Consider the following 18,484-nt stretch of genomic DNA (forward strand, 5'->3'; position numbering starts at 1 on the left):
TAAGTAGATATTAAGAAATCTAAATTTACTATTAAAAGTACTAAGTTTCTAGAATTAATTATAAGTACTAATAGAATCTAGAAGAACTCTAAGAAGGTTACTACTATCTAGAATTAGCCTATATCTATAACTCTTAAGAGCCTTTAATTGTTTCTAGGTTTCTATAATTTCTACTAAGCCTTCTTAAAGAATTATAGCTAGATTGTCCGCCTTCTTACTAAGCTACTAAAATAGAAAGTATAGCATACCTTTAGAGAAATTAAGCTCGCGATATTTTAGCAGATTAAGAATCTTATACTATCTAATACTGTGCTAGCTTATTACTCTCTCTATTACCGCATAAAGGTAGAAATAGACGTATTAGATAGTATAGTTACTAGAGTTCTTTTATAACTTTAAGAAGACAGTATTTAGAGACTAGTAGCTTTCTTTAGCAAGATAATAAACACTATCTAGATAAACTATAGTATTTATAATAAAGAAATGCTAGTAGTTATTCTTAGTATATAGAAGTAGAGAAGCTAGTTAATTAGCTTATAAGATCTAGAGCCTTTTATAGTATTAACTAACTACTAAGCCTTAAAGTACTTTACTACTAAGTAGAAACTTACTACTAGATAGGTCTACTAGGCAAACAATATTACTAACTATAACCTTAAGCTTACCTATTAACTAGGTTTAGCTAATATAGTAGCGGACGCGTTATTACAAAAGTAAGAAGAGCTTAAGATCTAAAAGAAGAAGAATCGCGCCGTCTATACAAGAGCTTTTCTAAGTAAAAAGTAAATTAGCCTCTTAGCTATTAAGTAATTATTAGATAGGTTATTAGTTATAGCTACCTAGAAATTAGCTAGCAGTGCTGTAGAAATCGCTACTACTAATACGTTTATAGAGGCACTCTCTATTAAGAATCTATATACTATAATTAATTAGGTTATCGCAGCTAACTAATTAGACGACTCTCTATAGCTAGCTTAAGAAAAAGCTACTATGTTAGGCTCCGCCTAGAAAATAGAAGACGGCTTATTAACCTATTAGAATTAATTAATAGTTTCTACTATTAACTACCTATAAACGTATTTAATACGCGCTATGTATACTACTTAGGTAACTACCTATCTAGAGCGCTAGAAAACTACCTAGTTACTATAAGATTAATATTACTAGCTAGGTATATAGAAAGACGTTAACACGTATATAGTAGTATATAAGACTTACTACTAGAGCTATACTCTATAAGATAAAACGCTAGATCTTCTAAAGCCTCTACTTATCTCTAAGAGAGTATAGTAGAACGTCTCTATAGATTTTAAGAGTTTTCTCTCTAATAAGAAAGAATTTAACTACGTGTACGTTATTATAGATTAGCTAAGTAAGTAGAGCTTCTCTCTACTCTACTATAAGAAAATTATAGCTTAACGTATAGTAGAGCTATATTACTAATATATCTAGCGTATATATAGTTTTTCTAGGTCTATTATATTAGACCGCGGCCTATAGTTTACCTCTATCTTTATAGATAAGCTCTATTAGCTTATAGAAATTAAGTAGAAGCTCTCTACTACATACTACCTACAAACTAATAAAAATATAAAGATTATAAATTAATATCTTAATTAGCGTCTACATCTATTTATTAACTACTACTAGAATAATTAGTTAGACCTTCTACTCTATATAAATTAGGTATAAGCTACGTTGCTATATAAAACTATAGAACTAATAGCGTATAAAATTAAATTTAGATACTAGCTAATATACTACTAGAATTAGAAGAAGCGTATAATAAAAGCCTCTACTCTACGTAAGTGTCTCTTACGCTAGAAAGCTTAGAATTTTACTAAGAAGCGTTTTAACGCTATAGAAAAAGCTACTAAAATTACACAAAGTAATATTGTAAAAGCGTAAGCTAGGTAGACGCTCTAAGTAAACAAAAAGCGCTAAGAACCTAATTTTACGGTAGGCAACCTTGTCTATATTAAACCTTGTAGCTTTTTAATAAATTAGTCTAGTATAAAGCTTAATTAATAGATATATAGCTCTTACCTAATTGTTACTATAAAGAGTTACTTCTTCTAGCTCTAGCTACCTGCGTATATATGTATACATAACGTTTTTTACGCTAATTAGTTATAAAAAGTCTTAGAGCTATTACTAGAGTAGGTAGAGCCTAAGTAGCTACCTATTAAAGTTAATAGTAACCTAGAATAGCCTGTATATAAAATTCTAGATAGCTATCTTTATTAAAATTACCTTTAATACTACACTGTATAGGTTACTTATAATTCTAACTCTACCTAGTATAATACTATAGGCTTTATTAACGCTCTCTATAAGGTAAGAGACTTTTATATAGTATACCTAGATAAGCTAGAGCTACTATTATAATTAGATGCTTAGATTAAAGCGTACAAAAAAGAGAAGACCCTAGAGAAGATAGTAAAGAATTTAAAACCTATAAGAGTAGAAGACGTAAGGGTAACGCGAAGGCGCTATTAAGTAATTTAGAACCTTACTAAGCTTATAGCATTGTTTAAAAAGAGAGCTAATAAGAAAGCCGCCCTACTAACGTAGAAATAAGCCTCTTTCTCTCTAGAGAGAAAGTAGTAGCTATAAAAGCGCTTCTAGTTTAAAACTAACACAAATATACTTACTACAAGCTAAAAGAAATAGTTAAAAGTATAACGCGGGAGTTTTAGAAGAAGAAGGACCTAGAAGGCGTATTTTAGAGCTTAGAGACGAGCTCTTTCTATAAGAGGGGGTAATATAATAGTCTAGTTTAGAGATTTACCTTAAGTTATATAACCTTAGGTTACGTAATCTTATTACGTAACCTAGCCTAGCGCCTTAGCGCTTAGCACCTCTGTATATAGAGCCTCTTAGAGCCTTTTCTCTACTTCTTACCTTTAGATAGCTAAATTTAACTTAACCTACTCTGCTAGCACCTCTTATTCTTACAGCTTATAGAGATAGTGCTGCCTATAGCTAACTTACCTAGCTAGGTGTTCTAGAGGCGCTTATAGTAGTAAAGACTACGAACCTAGCCCTTACACTTCTCTAGAGTAGTATCTAACTAGTTTAATTCTATAATTATAATACTTACCTCTTCTTTCTAGAGTATTATTCTAAAGCTCTTTACTTTCTATAGTATAGTATTTTATTATTCTAGTTATAGCTATATATAAGAGCGCTATCTCTATATTACTATAGTATTATAGCTTCTTTTTTCTTTTCTTTCTAATACCTCTATTTTATACTAAGTCTTTATTAGTCTATTACTATTACTATGCTAAGCGTATTCTTTAATTAGATATAGATATATCTAATAATCTCTATAATAACTATTATAGTTATAAACTCTATTATATAGTAGACGTATAGTCTAGTTAGTATTTAGAGTATATTATAAAGTATTATTTATATAGTAAGGTATTAGATTAGGTAAAAATTAAGTAGTTAAATTATAAGATTATTACGCTAGACGTATAGTACTCTAAGACTAGGTCTTAGACGTCTACTACTTACGCTTATAAGAAGCGTCTCTATAAGTAGCGTAACTTTCTTTACTATTAGTATAAAGCGTTACTTGCTTAGAATCTCGCGAGTATTAAAAAGTTAGAGTAGTTAGAGTAGAAGGTATAGTAAGCCTTACTACTATAATCTTCTATTTCTTTAACTAATTCTCTTTAGTTCTTTAACTAGAGTTACCTAGAGAATTCTAGTTTCTAGTCTTCTAGTATTAGTAGTAGTACTACTAATAAAACTTCTTAAGTTTCTTAGAGTAGTTCTTAAGATTTTCTAGAAGTTTCTAAGTATTATCTTCTAGTAGGTATTCTTCTTATCTAACTTAGTACTTCTATTAACCTTATATATACTTTTTATCTAGTATTATTTTAACTTTAAAGTTCTAGTCTAGCTCTACCTTAGTCTATTTATTAAGTAGCGTGCTATCTAGTACTAGTTTAAGTTTAGATTTATAGAATATAGAGTATATTTATATTATTAGTAGTAGCTTTAGCCTAAAGTTAATAGATCTAAGTTATCTATTAATCTTAAATAGTCTAATTTATAGATAGTTAAGTTTTTTACTAGATTATTTAGTATATAAGTTTTTTTATAAAATAAAAACTTTACCTTTCTTCTTAAAGGTTAGTCTCTTAACCTATTTTCTATTTACTTACTAGATTATTTTTTCTACTATTTATTATAGTTTAACGTACTTTATAGGCGAAAGCTCTATATAGGTAAACTCTCTACAATTTCTTAGCAAGAAAAATTAACGAAAATTAACTTATTTTTCTTAAATAACTAAGTAAAACTTTAATATTTTTCTATAAAAATTTATATATATATTCTTTATAGCTTAGACTAACTAGAATAGAGTAAGAAACTATTCTTTAAATTTTATTATATATACTCTAATTATAGTATTTACTCTAGCCTCTCTATCTCTATTTCTTATAAAACTTCTTACTAGATAACTTATTCTAAGTACAAGGCTTTATAGAAGAAGAGACTAATAGCTCTACTTTAAGCCTAACTATCTTAGTAGATATACTACTATCTATAGTTATACTCTTAATAAGCGCGTTAAACTCTAGCTTTCTAGAAAACTTCTAACCTCTAGCTAATACTATAACTAGAGGTTAATAGAAAATTTAAGGTTAGTCTAGAATAATAATATATATTAGATTTACTATATTCTAGCTAAATAAGAGCTACTATAACTTAGATCTATAGATAGTAAATTATTACTTATTTAAATAATCTTATTCTCTATATACTATAACTCTAAGGTAGTTAATAAACTTATTAATAGTAGATACTTAGAATAGGTATTTATTAGTAAGAACCTTATTACTAAACTTTACCTAGAAATAAGGCTAATACTAGTACTATAAACACTTCTTCTAGTAAATAGTAAAATAGAGAACTAAGTTACTAGCTATACTATCTTACTAATAGTAACTAGTAACTACTATAAATACTACTTATTCTTTATTACTACTCTAGCCTAGAAAACTTCTATTATTCTTAGCTTACTATAGCTAAGGCGTTATAATCTAAGTATAGACTAGATAGAAATAATATTAACCTTTAACTTATAGTATTACTAACGCTACTATTACTCTATAGGCCTTTTCTTACTACTCTAAGTCTCTATAGTTCTAGACCTCTTATAAGCCTTCTATAACTTCTCTATACTAGGCGAACCTAAATATTCTAACTATAGACTACCTATATATAAAGAAGCTACTAAATATAACTAACTATAAGAGAGTTTACTAATTACTATTAAAGTAAGTCTAATCTCTAGCTATCTCTACTATTATACATATAATACTAATATAAAAAAAGGTATTATATCTAAATACTACGCTCTTATAATTCTAAACTAACTATAAGAAAAACTAGCTTCTACTTATTTTACTATTAGATTAAGGTAAAGAGAAAAACTACTATAGAAGCTAATACTTTTACTATTAAGTATTCTACTTCTATAGCTACTCTATACTATCTAGTAGTAGAATAAGTAGTCTAACCTAGAAGATATCTAACTAGCGTCTACTATAACCTTTCTCTAATTCTACTAAAACTCTAGTATAAAAGCTATAAAGATTATCTAGAAAGAGCTTAACTATATAAAGATATAGAAACTTTCTAGAGAAATATATAAGCTTCTTACTAAAAGTAAAACCTTGCTATATATAAGAGGTATTACTAATATAGATATTAATAAATTTATAAAAGAGAAACTAGATCTACTAAAGAAGAACCTTATTAAGATACTACTATTATAGTTAGTAGACCTATATAAAGAATTTCTATCTAGTAAAGTAAATAAATTACTACTATAGTAAGCCTAAAACTATAAGATTAAACTTATACTAGAAAGAGAGCTACTATACTAGAAAAATAGATCTTTCTCTCTACTAAAACTATAAGTTATTAGAAAATAGCTTAATAATAACCTAGATAAGAGATTTATCTAGAAATTCTAGGCGTACTATATAGTACTACTATTACTTATAGTAAAACTAGAAGAAGAAATTCGTATCTATTAAGACTATTAAGGCCTTAATAATATTACTATTAAGAACTAATATCTACTACCTCTTATACGTAAAACTCTAGATATATTATATAATACTAAGGTCTATATAAAACTAAATATTATTACTATATTTAATAAACTTTATATTATAGAGAGCTATAAGTAGAAAACTATCTTTATTACCTAATTTAGACTTTATAAGTTACTTATTATACTATTTAGACTATATAATACTCTAGTCTTCTTCTAGAACTATATTAATTACACGCTATATAATCTACTAGACTAAATATATACTACCTACCTATATAAAGCGCTAGAAGACTACTTAGTTACTATAAGATTAATATTACTAGCTAGATATATAAGAAGACGTTAATATATATATAGTAGTAACGTACTTTATTATCGAACCGACTATATTATCGAGCCGACTACTTTCTCTTGGCAACGAAAATCAACGAAAATCAACTCGTTTTTCTTAAATAACTAAGCGAAACCTTAATATTTTTCTATAAAAATTTATATATATATTCTCTATAGTATATTACACCTTATATTAAAGTTACACTAAGATATATTACGTAATTAAAAAGCTATATATATTAAACTAACTTTTAAGAAAAATCTAGTTTACTTCTAGAAAATACTATTATATCTCTATAATAATCTATAAAACTTATAGTATATAGTATCTATAATATAGTAAAGGTTTTTAGAAAACTTCTATAGAGCTAGCCCTTCTAGGTATAGCGTAATAAGAGATAGAAGTTTAAAAAAATCTTTTTAGAGTTTTCTTCTCTAACTATAGATATATATAAGTAATCTAGCTATATAAAGTTATATATTATAAGATTATATATACTATAAGCCTGCTATATATTTAGAAGTAATAATTTTAAGATAGTTTTAGTATTTTTCTATCTTTCTATACTATACTACTAAAAAGGCTTTACTTTTATATAACTACTTAAAGCTACTATATTATTAGTTAATAAGCTCTATATAGTTAAAGCCTACTATAATTTATAAAATAATAAGTTTATATAATATACTTTATAAACAAACGCTCTATATAAACAAATGCTCTAAAAATACTAAGCCCTTATTAAATACTACTATCTCTATTATAAAGCTCTCTATAAACGCCTAATCGACTTTAGACAAATTCTAAATATAGCTTGCGCTCTAGGCTATTTAATAGAACCTAGAGCTAAGCTTATAGCGCGCTATAGCTCTCTATAACATAGAGTAGAAGAAAGTCTATTATTAATACTATAAAGTTACTCTATAACGCGAAAAGATATCTAACTTAATAAAGCTTATAAAAAACAAAGAGTAGATAATAGTTAAGTATATACTTAACCTAGACGCGCAAGAATTTACTCTCTAGCTTGCTACTATTTAAGATATAGCTAATAAGCTACTTACTAAGTAAGAGAGAAAGATTATAGATAAGAACTAGCTAAATAACTTTATTACGCGCTATTTTAAGCTTAAAACGCGGCTTAATTGTAAGTATAACTATTAGAGAGTAAAGTAAGAAGATTCTATAATTATTTAGGCGTAGTTTAACCTAGTAGATAATATAAAGATAAAGTATAGTATTACTAATAAAGATATATATAATTTTAATAAATCTAGCTTTATAATAGAAATAATATCGCCTTAGGTAGTAGTTACTAGCTCTAAGAGATAATTATAACTAAAGAGCCTTTAACTAGGTAATTATAAGTAGATTTTAGTAATTATAATAGTAAGAGTAGTAGATAATATATAGGTTCTACTATTTCTTATTATTATAAGTAAGAACTACCTCTTAGCGTAGTATAAGAGTAGCTAGCTACTATATAACTAGGTTATAGCTATCTCTAAAAGTAGCTAGATAATAAATAAAGTTAGTATTATATAGTTAAAGTACTTTAACACGTATACTAAGAGTTGCGTTATAGACGTATATTACCTACTAATTTTAGATAGCTATAAAAGCTATAGCTCTATTAAATTCTAGTAGTACTATAAGAAGAATAAAATTATAGCTCTCTATATACTAGTATATTTATTATACCTTCTATAGCTACTTAATATTAGCTACTTCTTACTATTAAAGGTAGTATATAGCTACTAAGTTAAGATTCTAATACGTAGCTATATTAACTACGTTATAAAAACTAAGTTTCTACCTATATTTTACGTAGCTTTTTACGCGTTAATTATAGATAATAATATTAGAGTAGAATTTAGAGACGCTAGCTTAGTTCTATTTAATCTAGATTTAGTAGTATTAAAGCTTAAAGTTTAATTACGTACGCTAATACTCTCTACTACTAATACTACTACCTAGAAGTATAAAACACCTAGTAATCTTGTTAAAGTAAGATTCTAATTAACTCTAATTTAATTAAAGATTATATAGCACCTTAATTTATTACTAACTTATATTATTAAGTTACTTAATTAGCTTAAGAAAGGTAATAAGCTAATAGCGTATTAGCTAGTACTTGTAAAGTCTAAAGTTACCTAGCTTTAAGTAGCTAACGTATAGAAAAAGAAGTATAATTCGCGTAAAAGAAAGTAGATTTAGAAAGAGAATACTCTTATAATTAAAGCTAGCTTATAGCTAGTCGCTTAAAGAGAGGCTGCGAATTAGAATAAGGGCAAGAAGCGGCGCAAAGAGGTAGTAGCATGTAATAGCTAGCTAGCTTAGCAACGCTATAGATACTATAGTAAGCTAGAGTATAACACACAAACGTACTAGATAGTTAAAAATAATATAGATAAGTTAGATAGCTTATCTAGATTTATCTTAAGTAGCTTAGAGTTAGAGTAATCTAAATAAGATAGTAGTATTTAGTAGAGACTTAGTATTTTTAGAGCGTTTATTTATATAGAGCGTTTATTTATAAAGTATATTACGTATTATCTATAAACTAATAAAAATATAGAGATTATTAATTAATATCTTTATTAGCGTCTATATTTATTTATTAACTATTACTAGAATAATTAGTTAGACTTCTTACTTTATATAGACTAGATATAAGCTACGTTATTATATAAAACTATAGAACTAATAGTATATAAAATTAAATTTAAATACTAGCTAATATACTACTAGAATTAGAAAAAGTATATAATAAAAGTCTCTACTTTATATAAGTATCTTTTATACTAAAAAGCTTAAGCTTTTACTAAGAATTAGTATAATACTATAAAAAATACTATAAAAATTATATAAAGTAATATAGTAAAAGCGTAAACTAGATAGACGCTCTAGATAAATAAAAAGCGCTAAGAATCTAATTTTACTATACGTAATCTTATCTATATTAAATATTATAGCTTTTTAATAGATTAGTCTAGTATAAAGCTTAATTAATAGATATATAGCTCTTACCTAATTATTACTATAAAGAGTTACTTCTTCTAGCTCTAGCTACCTACGTATATACGTATATATAATATCTTTTATACTAATTAGCTAAGAAAAGTCTTAGAGCTATTACTAGAGTAGATAGAGCCTAAGTAGCTACTTATTAAAGTTAATAGTAATCTAGAATAGCCTATATATAAGATTCTAGATAGCTATCTTTATTAAAGTTATTTTTAATACTAAGCTATATAAGTTACCTATAATTCTAACTCTACCTAGTATAATACTATAGGCTTTATTAATACTTCTTATAAGGTAAGAGACTTTTATATAGTATATCTAGATAAGCTAGAGCTATTATTATAATTAGATGCTTAGATTAAGACGTATAAAAAGAAGAAGACTCTAAAGAAGATAGTAGAGAATTTAAAACCTATATAGGTAGAAGATAAGAGAGTAATATAAAGGCGCTACTAAGTAAAGCTAAGAGTAATTTAGTAATAGAGTTAATAGCTAGAATAATTTTAGAGATATACTTTAGAGCTTAGAGATAAGTTCTTTTTATAAGAGAAAGTATTATAATAGTTTAGCTTAGTATTTACTAGAGTTATATAACTTTATCTAAGTTATATAATCTTATCTAGTATCTTAGTACTTAGCTCTCTATATATAGAGAGCTCTTAGAGTATTCTTCTACTTCTTATCTTTAGATAGCTAAATTTAACCTAACCTACTCTACTAGTATCTCTATTCTTATAGCTTATAGAGATAGTACTATCTATAGCTAACTTATCTAGCTAGATATTCTAGAACGCTTATAGTAGTAGAGACTATAAAGCTAGCTCTTATATTATATTAACTATAGACTTTCTTCTATAGTATATTATAAAAAGCTATAGTATACTATAAACTTAGCTCTAGGTTCTATTAAATAGTCTAAAGCGTAAGCTATATCTAGAATTTATCTAAAGTTAATTAGATATTTATAGAGAGCTTTATAATAGAAATAGTAGTATTTAGTAGAGACTTAGTATTTTTAGAGCTTTTAATAATATAGAGCTTTCGATAATAAAGTACGTTAAATTTAGTAATAACTATATATAGAGTAGAGACGTACGTTAACTAATAAAACATAGTAGCTATTTTCGTCTATTTTCGTTTGCCGCTAATTTTCGTTCGCCGCCTATTTTCGTCTGCCGCCTATTTTCGTCCGCCGTCTATTTTCGTCCGCCGCCTATTTTCGTCCGCCGCTCCCAAGAAATGCTATAATTTGCACTCTTATTAATCCACGCGTACGGTTGGATGGAGTAATCATCACTGGTAGACTTCTACTAATGACTTGCGAAGCAAAGTACATAACCCCTTTTCATCCCCTTCTATCCAAGCACCCATCAGTCGTCTTATATCTAAAAGAAGAACCGCAGCAAAAGTCTATTCTCGCTCCTCAATTCTTCAGCCATGTCTCCAACCACCAACACCGCCTGGACCATTCCCTCCATCGCCTCCTCCCTCACCCACCTCACGCAGGTCCAAAAAGAAATCCCTACCCCAGGCCCGCACCAAGTCCTTATCCGCCTTACCGCCGCCTCCCTCAACTACCGCGACACCCTTATCGCAATCCACTCCAGCGTCTACCCCGGACCGCACAAACCCTCCCTAGTTCCAGGCTCCGACGGCGCCGGCCTAATCCACAGCACTGGCGCCTCCTCCTCCTGGGCGGGCAAGGAAGGGACGCTCGTCGTGCTGCACCAGAACACCTGGCTGACGGGCGATGTGCGGAATATGCGCCTAGACAAGGTGCTGGGCTCGTTCACGAGCGACGGGACGCTGCAGCAGTGGATTGTGATAGATGATGAACGCGTTATTGCGGCGCCGAAGGGGTTGAGTGCGGGGGAGAGTGCTACGCTGGTGACGGCGGGGGGAACGGCTTGGGCGGCGATTAGGGATGCTCTCGATGGGCGGCTTAACAGGGTTTTAGAGCTGTGGCAGGGTGAATGGACGGAGAAGAGGTTAGCTGGGCAGTGGGTGCTTACGCAGGGGACGGGGGGTGTGAGTTGTTTTGCGATACAGGTTCGTGCATTTTCGGCGTTTAACGTGCTGAAGCGGGCTGACGATAATAGATTGCGGCCGCCCTTGGAGCTACTGTTATCGCGACGTCGTCGTCAGACGCCAAACTTGAAATTGCGAAGTCGATTGGCGCTACGCATGTCATTAACTACGCGAAGACGCGGGACTGGGACCAGGAAGTGCTTCGTCTGACTGGCGGCAAGGGAGTTGACCATGTCCTGGATGTTGGTGGAGCGCAGACGCTGATGAAGTCTATTAATTGTGTTCGGACTGGCGGGCTGGTTAGTGTTATAGGCATATTGTCCGAGTCAAGCTCGCTCCCGGCCGAGCTTGTGACGAGTGTAATGCTTGGAGCCAAGACCAGTAAGTTGTTAGAGAATCGAGGCAAAGGAGACGGTGCTGACGAGGAATAGTTAAGGGATGTTTCGCGTTTAGTCGTGACGATACTGCTGAGTTCGTTAGGTTCGTTGAGGTGAACGGCATCAAGCCGGTTATTGCGCAGACGTTTGAGTTTGATCGGACGGTAGAGGCTTTAGAAGCGCTGCAGAAGCAGAGCGCTGTCGGAAAGATTGTAGTAAGAATTAGCGATAAGTAATATCATAATACAGACTCTGACCTATCTCTTTTTATGTAAAACTGCCCGAGAGCGTCTGGGGAAGGCGCGAAGCCCACTAATGAAACGGTGGCATTCGGGTCCTGTTTCGAGCCGAGGTCACATGTGTGGTAGTGTATCAAAATGGAAAACATTGGTAGATAGGAAATTATTACTTCAAGCAGTGGTATTTTCGTAATTTGCCGCTCTTATATCTGCTGGAAAATTTTTGACGTTCTCGTAACTAGGGTAACACTCAGGAGCATGTCTTGCTTCAACAGGGGGAGTGGCGTGCAATCCGTGGCGTCAGGAGACGGAAGACGGAAAGACTCTGTGTCCGAAGCGGCAATCTATGTGACACCGGGAGATGATTAATCGAGATAGCTGCCAGCTTCCTTATCTCCGCTAGCACCGACTTCGAAACGTACATAAACGAAGCGCCCCTCACCTTCACATCCCCTTCATCACCACCTGTCCAATCCTCATCGCAATGGGCGTCGCCGCCAGCATCTGGAAACAGTCATTCTTCCTCCCCAAGCCGCCATTGACCGAGAAGAACCTCCCTGATCAATTGGGTGCGCTTTCGCTTTCACATAGCGCGCGACGAGGCTAACCTCTCAGTAGGGAAGGTTCACATCGTAACTGGAGGCTACGCAGGTTGTGGATATGAGCTGGTCAAGGATCTTTACCAACATAATGCCACCATCTATATCGCTGGCCGCAGCCAAAACAAAGGAGAGGCTGCCATCTCCAAGCTGAAGTCTGAATTCCCGAATTCCGGGGGCAAACTGGTCTTTCTCAATGTCGATCTCTCCGACTTTTCCACAATCAAACCAGCAACCCAGGAATTCTTGTCCAAAGAGACGCGACTGGATGTCCTAACTAACAACGCCGGAGTTATGTCCCTTCTGCTCGGTTCGAAGGACAAGCATGGCCACGAGCTCCAGATCGGAACCAATGTCCTCGGACCATATCTGTTTACCAAACTCCTGGTCCCCATTCTGCAAAAGACTGCGAAGAAAGCACCAGCTGGATCAGTTCGTATGACATGGGGCGCCTCCGCTGCCGCATATTTTGCTCCAAAGAATGGTATGGTCTTCCATGCGGACGGCAGTATCAAACAAGGATCCAACGTTCACATGGACTATGCGGTTAGCAAAGCAGCAAACATCTATCTGAGCTCCCAATTTGCCCGTCTCTATGGCAAAGACGGGATCATCAGCGTGTCATGGAACCCTGGAAATCTGAAAACTGAATTGCAGCGACATGTGAACTGGTTCCAACGCTTCGTCGTGAATGTTCTCTTGCTGCATCCTGCTCCTCTTGGCGGATACACTGAACTGTACGCTGGCTGGTCTCCGGACATCACAGCGAGCCAGAACGGTGCATTCATTGGGCCGTGGGGTCGCATATTCCCAAGCAGGAAGGACATTGAGGAGGGTACGAAGAGTAAGGGGGAGGGAGGAACAGGGTATGCGAAAAAGTTATTGGCTTATTGTGAGAGGGAGACGGCGGCATTCGTTTGAAAGAGTAATATACTATCTTCGTGATTTCGGGTTTTGTGTTGGCATTGTCCTATAGGCTGCAGGAGTTCCATGCCAAAGGTTTCGTATCAACTGTAAGCCTAGGGCCATGTCACGTGACTGATCATCTGTTGGTCTATTTAAGATCCCACAACCGAGCTTAGACACAACACACATAACAGCAGGCGCCTGCGCAATTGGGGTGAATACCGCTTCTGCTTTTGCCAATGCTCGAAAGTACCAGGGAGCGCAGATCGGGGAAGACATGGCGGAGACGAGGCGTGTAGCAAGAGTACGTATAAAGTCTGCCATCAAACCGAGTTCTTCGTCTTCTATCCTCAAAGCCACCCCTCGATCTACGCATCGTGCAAAGCATCGGCCGCCCGTCACGCTTCTTTGATAACGTCCTCCTCCAGCAGCAGGGCCTCACTATCAAGAGCCCGTTCTACAGTAGCCGCCCTTTACTGTACCAAGGCAGCTCGAATTAATTGCCCTTCTACGCCGCAATAATATCAAGGTGAGAATAGGTAGCGCCTCGTCTAGACAGCATGTTTACATTTGCATAGACTATCTTCGCAGGTCATCCATCATGCCCGCCGATACACCGACCCCTCCCAAGCCTTCGGAGCAGGGTGGCAATGCTTCCAAGCCTTCGGAGCGGAGCGGCGATAGTACTCTGGAGAAGCCTCTCTATCTAGCCAGACATATGCAGAAGCAGGACTACCAACTTGGATACATAGATACATGCGCTTTCGCACTAACATAGGTTTTTTATAATATCAACCAATCACACTCGCTAGTTCGCCGTTTACTAAGCAAGTGGATTGTTCTTCCGCTTTTGTTCATGCCCCGCATTCCGCCACCTCTATCTAATCCCAACTTTGAATCAAATCAAGCGTCGCAGGTATTCAGCGCTCTGTTTCTCCTCTATTGTGCAGCACTGGGGATTTCCCCTACACCCATGGCTTCTCCCCCTCCGCTATTCAAGCTCATTTTTCCGGAGCGAAAGGATCCAATCCTTCCGCTCTTTCTAGTTATGACGCCTTATATATCCGCTAACATCATTCCTAGTACTCCAGCTCTCGAGACGCTGGCGAACCAAGCTGGGGCGCAACTAAGCGGGAAAGCCAAGGTGCCTGGTGGCGAAGATCAGGGACTATACAAATACGAAGTGACAAAGTATGCTGGGACATGATGAGAGAATTATTAACGAATAAAGTATATCTGGTGGCTCTCTTATCAAGCTATAACTAATGCTCATTGAAGAGAGATGGCACACCGGTGCCAGAAGATAGCAAATACCACGTTGACCCAGTCAATCCAATGGTCATGATTAGATACCTTGAGCCTTGGTATCCTCCTGGAGTGACAGAGTTCTTCTCCGGCGGAAACACAGCACGTCTAGGGCTCCTTCCAGACGGAACTCTGCTCAAATACGTACGCGACAGGAAAGACCGCGATGCGCTTTACAGTCTTAATGTCGAACATTCCATTCTTTCAGCACTGGGGCAGCACGACAGAATCGTCAAATACCTGGGCAAACATGAACACGGAATCCTTCTTCAACGGGCCCTTAATGGCGATATCTATAGCTATATATCGAAACATGAGCACGATAACATTTCTCTACAACTTCGGCAAAAGTGGACGACGCAAGCAGCGGAGGCGCTCGTATTCATCCACTCAAAAGGCGTTATCCACTGCGACATCCACCCAAACAATTTCCTCCTGGACGATCAGCTCAACGTCCAACTCTGCGATTTTGCTGGATCGTTATTCGGAAGCTTAGACGGCGGAGCTATGGAAAGCACACGGTTCTTCCTCCCAAGAGACTGGCGGGATCCTCCTAATATAAAGTCTGACCTTTTCGCGTTTGGTTCGGTTATATACTATATCATGACTGGCCGCGAGCCGTATGTGGACCTGTCAGATGATGAGGTTATGGCAAAATTTGAACAGAAGGAATTTCCGAATGTCGAGGTATTGAAATGCGGGAGTGCGATCAAGGGCTGCTGGACAGGAGACTTCGGGAGTGCAGAAGATGTGCTGAAAGCTATCCTGGAGGATAGTCTCGTGGAGACCTAGAACTTTTTCGCACCGCTCGGTCCCAAAATTCAACTTGCTCTTCCAGTCGGGCTCCCAGCGGAGCATTAATCTTCTCTTGCAGAAAGCGATTCAAAAATTTTGGAGATCAAACAAGTAATTAAAGATAGAATGGGCGGGCTGACAACATTTTGAGACTAGGTAATTCATAGAACTCACTAGACTAATCTCTTACAATGTCTGGGATATCCTAGCAGTCCCTGTCGGAGCCTCGGCTGTTTATGCCCGACCTCCGATCCCTCTCGTCTCTCCCTCACATCGCCGGCTACTTCAACACCGCACCGCGACCCTCCATCAGCGCAACACATCAATTGCCTCGTCCTCAATCTGCAAACCTCAACGCCATCAGCGAAAATGCCTCGTCAACGTGGAGGAGCCGCTCCCCGCCGCCCGACGGCCGCCCCAGCACGCAAACCCGCTCCCCCGGCGCCGGCACCCGCTCGTCACTCTTCGACTGCTGCTCATCCGCCAGCTCAGCAGCATGCGCCGCCGACGCAGGCGAGCCAGGGACCCGGTCTTTTTGGACAGATGGCGAGCACTGCTGCGTAAGTTTTCCTTCGCTCGTTTTGGCGGCAGAGAAAAGCAAGGGAGCTCTTGGTGTTCTCCACTGGTTCCACCATCGCCTCCTCCCCTTTCATCCGCAAAGAATATGTGCTAACATCTCCGCAGCGGTGTCGCAGTAGGCTCCTCCATCGGCCACGCCATCGGCGGCTTCTTCGGCGGCGGCTCCTCCGCGCCCGCCGAGTCCTCGCCCCAGAACACCGACTTCGCGCAGCAGCACCAGGAGAGCCAGGGAACCTACCAGAGCGGCGCCTGCCAGACGGACGTCAACAACTTCCGCAAGTGCATGGATGAGAACCAGGGCAGCTTGACCATCTGCGGGTGGTATCTGGATCAGCTGAAGGCGTGCCAGCAGGCTGCTTCGCAGTACTAGAGGGTGGCGGCAGGAGATGGAGATAGAGATGGGGATTCTGTGAAAGATACGGGATGATTGGGTGATAGTGCATGGTGGTAGCATGGACAAAACTCTGCATATGCATTGGCGATCTGGGTAACCTGGAACTTGAGCGTGATTCTGTATACTATCGACAATGGCATCCGATCACCACTTTCAAATATCTGAGTTCGCATATTACAACATTCTCATTGTGCAACTAACATATTGGTAGTCTCAAAAGCCGAACGAAAAGCTTTGTACTTTTGTTGAGTGGAGCCGTGCCGTTGCCCTAGGTCGGCAACCCACGTAGCTGAAAGCATGAAAGAGTATTCCTGGTATTAACCCGCTCGTCATAACATCGTTCCTGCATCCTGTCGTCAGAGTGCTTTTGGTAAAACGGGTAAAACGCCGCCCAATGCCAATCCCATAACCCTAGAGATTCCATCCGTGGCGAAAACTTCAAACCGGAATGAAAACACCACACCACGAAACGCCGCCAGTCCCCGACAACGAAACCAGTCCCGGCCGATGCGTTACGCCACAGCTACCGTGCAGCACTCCACCGCTCCAGAACTCCCTACCGCCCACAAAGAAACAAATTCCTCAACCCTAATACCCTCCGCCTCCTCTCCACCCGCCTCCTCGGCGCAGTCTCGTACGCCGTAGTCGCCTCACGCTGTGGTGGCTGCTCGCTCACAACAGTGCCGACGCCGGAATGGGTAGCGGATGGCAGCGCCGACTCGCTGAGTGCCCGTCGCCGCAGCGGCGTCAGCGGCGTCAGCGGCGTCGAGGGCTGAGCAGCAACGGAGGGGTTCCCCGCCGTTGAGGTGTCCTCGATGGCGCCGCCGCTGTCGTCGACGAGCGTGGAGCCAGAGAGGTTGGAGTGCGTGGATTCGGGGGGTGGTGGGGCGTGCTGGTCCTCGACGGCGGTGGAGGAGGAGGAGAGAGTGGAGAGATGGTCTTGCGCCTGCGAGCTGCTGAGCAGAGAGTCGACTGGCGACGGCGGGAGCGGGACGTCTTCAGGCAGTGTTTCATCACCGCTACTACCACTGCTACTACTGGATGTAGAGCTGCCACTGCCACCGCTGGCGGGTGTGAGCCTGCGGATGCAGAAAAGCGCCGTGTCCCCAGTGGTCCAGCTGAACCTGCGGGCCGCCGCTGGCTGTCTCTGCTGAGCGACCTCGGTAGGGCTGTCGAAGCCGGCGAGGGCGGACACAGCTACGGGGCCTTCAGTCCCCTGTTGTCCTCCCTCTCCCTCTCCCTCTCCCTCTCCCAGCTGGCTGATCTCCTCCGGCGTCAGCTTCCTCGCGTCGTCGTCCCACTCCTGGGCGACGAACGTGCTATCGACGTCGACGTCGACGTGCTGCTGCTGCTCTTCTCCTGCGGTTTCCAGGCCCCGGAGGCTTTCGGCGCCGGGTGGAGTGCCGCAGATGGCATGGCGGCGCGTGTCTGTCGGATCAGTCGTGGTGGGAGTAGACTGAGCGCTGACGTCCAAGGAGAGAGAGTCTGCGTTTCTGCGTGACTCCCTGACAGGGATCCTGGACGGATGGGACGGCATCGTGTGGTGTAGGTGTGAGGTAGTGTGGAATGGATCTGATACTTGGTATAGGCCCTCCTGGAGGCCTTCAGCGCGCAATGTGTATTACGGCCGAGCACACCAGGTGAGCAAAAAGGATGAGTAGCTATCTCATGCAGAACGAAAGAGCTGACGGGTTGGAGGAGAACTTGAAGGGGGGGAGGTAGGTACGACGATATATATTTCTTCTCTCTGTGTGCTGGATGCTAATCTCCCCCGCCGTGGTTCACAGTGGAGGAATACATTGGATGGATATAC

The 18,484-nt window shown here is 38.0% G+C and overlaps 5 protein-coding genes across 5 annotated transcripts; 4 read left to right on the forward strand and 1 right to left on the reverse strand.

Moving 5' to 3' along the window:
- Positions 1–10,743: 10,743 nt before the first annotated feature.
- Positions 10,744–12,014, forward strand: BU26DRAFT_526068 (NAD(P)-binding protein). Its single transcript, XM_033830658.1, has 2 exons — positions 10,744–11,498; positions 11,549–12,014. Exons 1-2 carry the CDS (start codon positions 10,887–10,889, stop codon positions 11,906–11,908), a joined length of 972 nt encoding a protein of 323 aa, XP_033675430.1. The 5' UTR covers positions 10,744–10,886; the 3' UTR covers positions 11,909–12,014.
- A 563-nt stretch (positions 12,015–12,577) lies between these two features.
- Positions 12,578–13,860, forward strand: BU26DRAFT_545027 (NAD(P)-binding protein; the record flags this gene model as incomplete). The annotated part of the gene is made up of 2 exons (XM_033831768.1): positions 12,578–12,662; positions 12,712–13,860. The coding sequence occupies 2 exons, from the start codon at positions 12,578–12,580 to the stop codon at positions 13,611–13,613; spliced, it is 987 nt and encodes a 328-aa protein (XP_033675431.1). The 3' UTR covers positions 13,614–13,860.
- A 15-nt stretch (positions 13,861–13,875) lies between these two features.
- BU26DRAFT_545028 (kinase-like protein) lies at positions 13,876–15,695 on the forward strand (the record flags this gene model as incomplete). The annotated part of the gene is made up of 2 exons (XM_033831769.1): positions 13,876–13,902; positions 14,877–15,695. 2 exons carry the CDS (start codon positions 13,876–13,878, stop codon positions 15,693–15,695), a joined length of 846 nt encoding a protein of 281 aa, XP_033675432.1.
- Positions 15,696–16,050: 355 nt separating this feature from the next.
- On the forward strand, positions 16,051–16,705 carry BU26DRAFT_545029 (uncharacterized protein). Its single transcript, XM_033831770.1, has 2 exons — positions 16,051–16,258; positions 16,383–16,705. The coding sequence occupies exons 1-2, from the start codon at positions 16,068–16,070 to the stop codon at positions 16,645–16,647; spliced, it is 456 nt and encodes a 151-aa protein (XP_033675433.1). The 5' UTR covers positions 16,051–16,067; the 3' UTR covers positions 16,648–16,705.
- Positions 16,706–17,227: 522 nt separating this feature from the next.
- On the reverse strand, positions 17,228–18,208 carry BU26DRAFT_572813 (uncharacterized protein; the record flags this gene model as incomplete). The annotated part of the gene is made up of 1 exon (XM_033834273.1): positions 17,228–18,208. One exon carries the CDS (start codon positions 18,206–18,208, stop codon positions 17,228–17,230), a length of 981 nt encoding a protein of 326 aa, XP_033675434.1.
- Between the last annotated feature and the right edge of the window lie 276 nt (positions 18,209–18,484).

The sequence above is a fragment of the Trematosphaeria pertusa genome (assembly GCF_010094035.1).
Source record: "Trematosphaeria pertusa strain CBS 122368 unplaced genomic scaffold BU26scaffold_30, whole genome shotgun sequence".
NCBI lineage: Eukaryota > Fungi > Ascomycota > Dothideomycetes > Pleosporales > Trematosphaeriaceae > Trematosphaeria > Trematosphaeria pertusa.

Bases quoted from the DNA above. Each gene is read 5' to 3' on its own strand.
- BU26DRAFT_526068 (XM_033830658.1), top strand. From the start codon at position 10,887: ATGTCTCCAACCACCAACACCGCCTGGACCATTCCCTCCATCGCCTCC. The intron at 11,499-11,548 runs GTTCGTGCATTT...TGACGATAATAG, and splicing joins TGAGTTGTTTTGCGATACAG to ATTGCGGCCGCCCTTGGAGC.
- BU26DRAFT_545029 (XM_033831770.1), top strand. From the start codon at position 16,068: ATGCCTCGTCAACGTGGAGGAGCCGCTCCCCGCCGCCCGACGGCCGCC. The intron at 16,259-16,382 runs GTAAGTTTTCCT...ACATCTCCGCAG, and splicing joins CAGATGGCGAGCACTGCTGC to CGGTGTCGCAGTAGGCTCCT.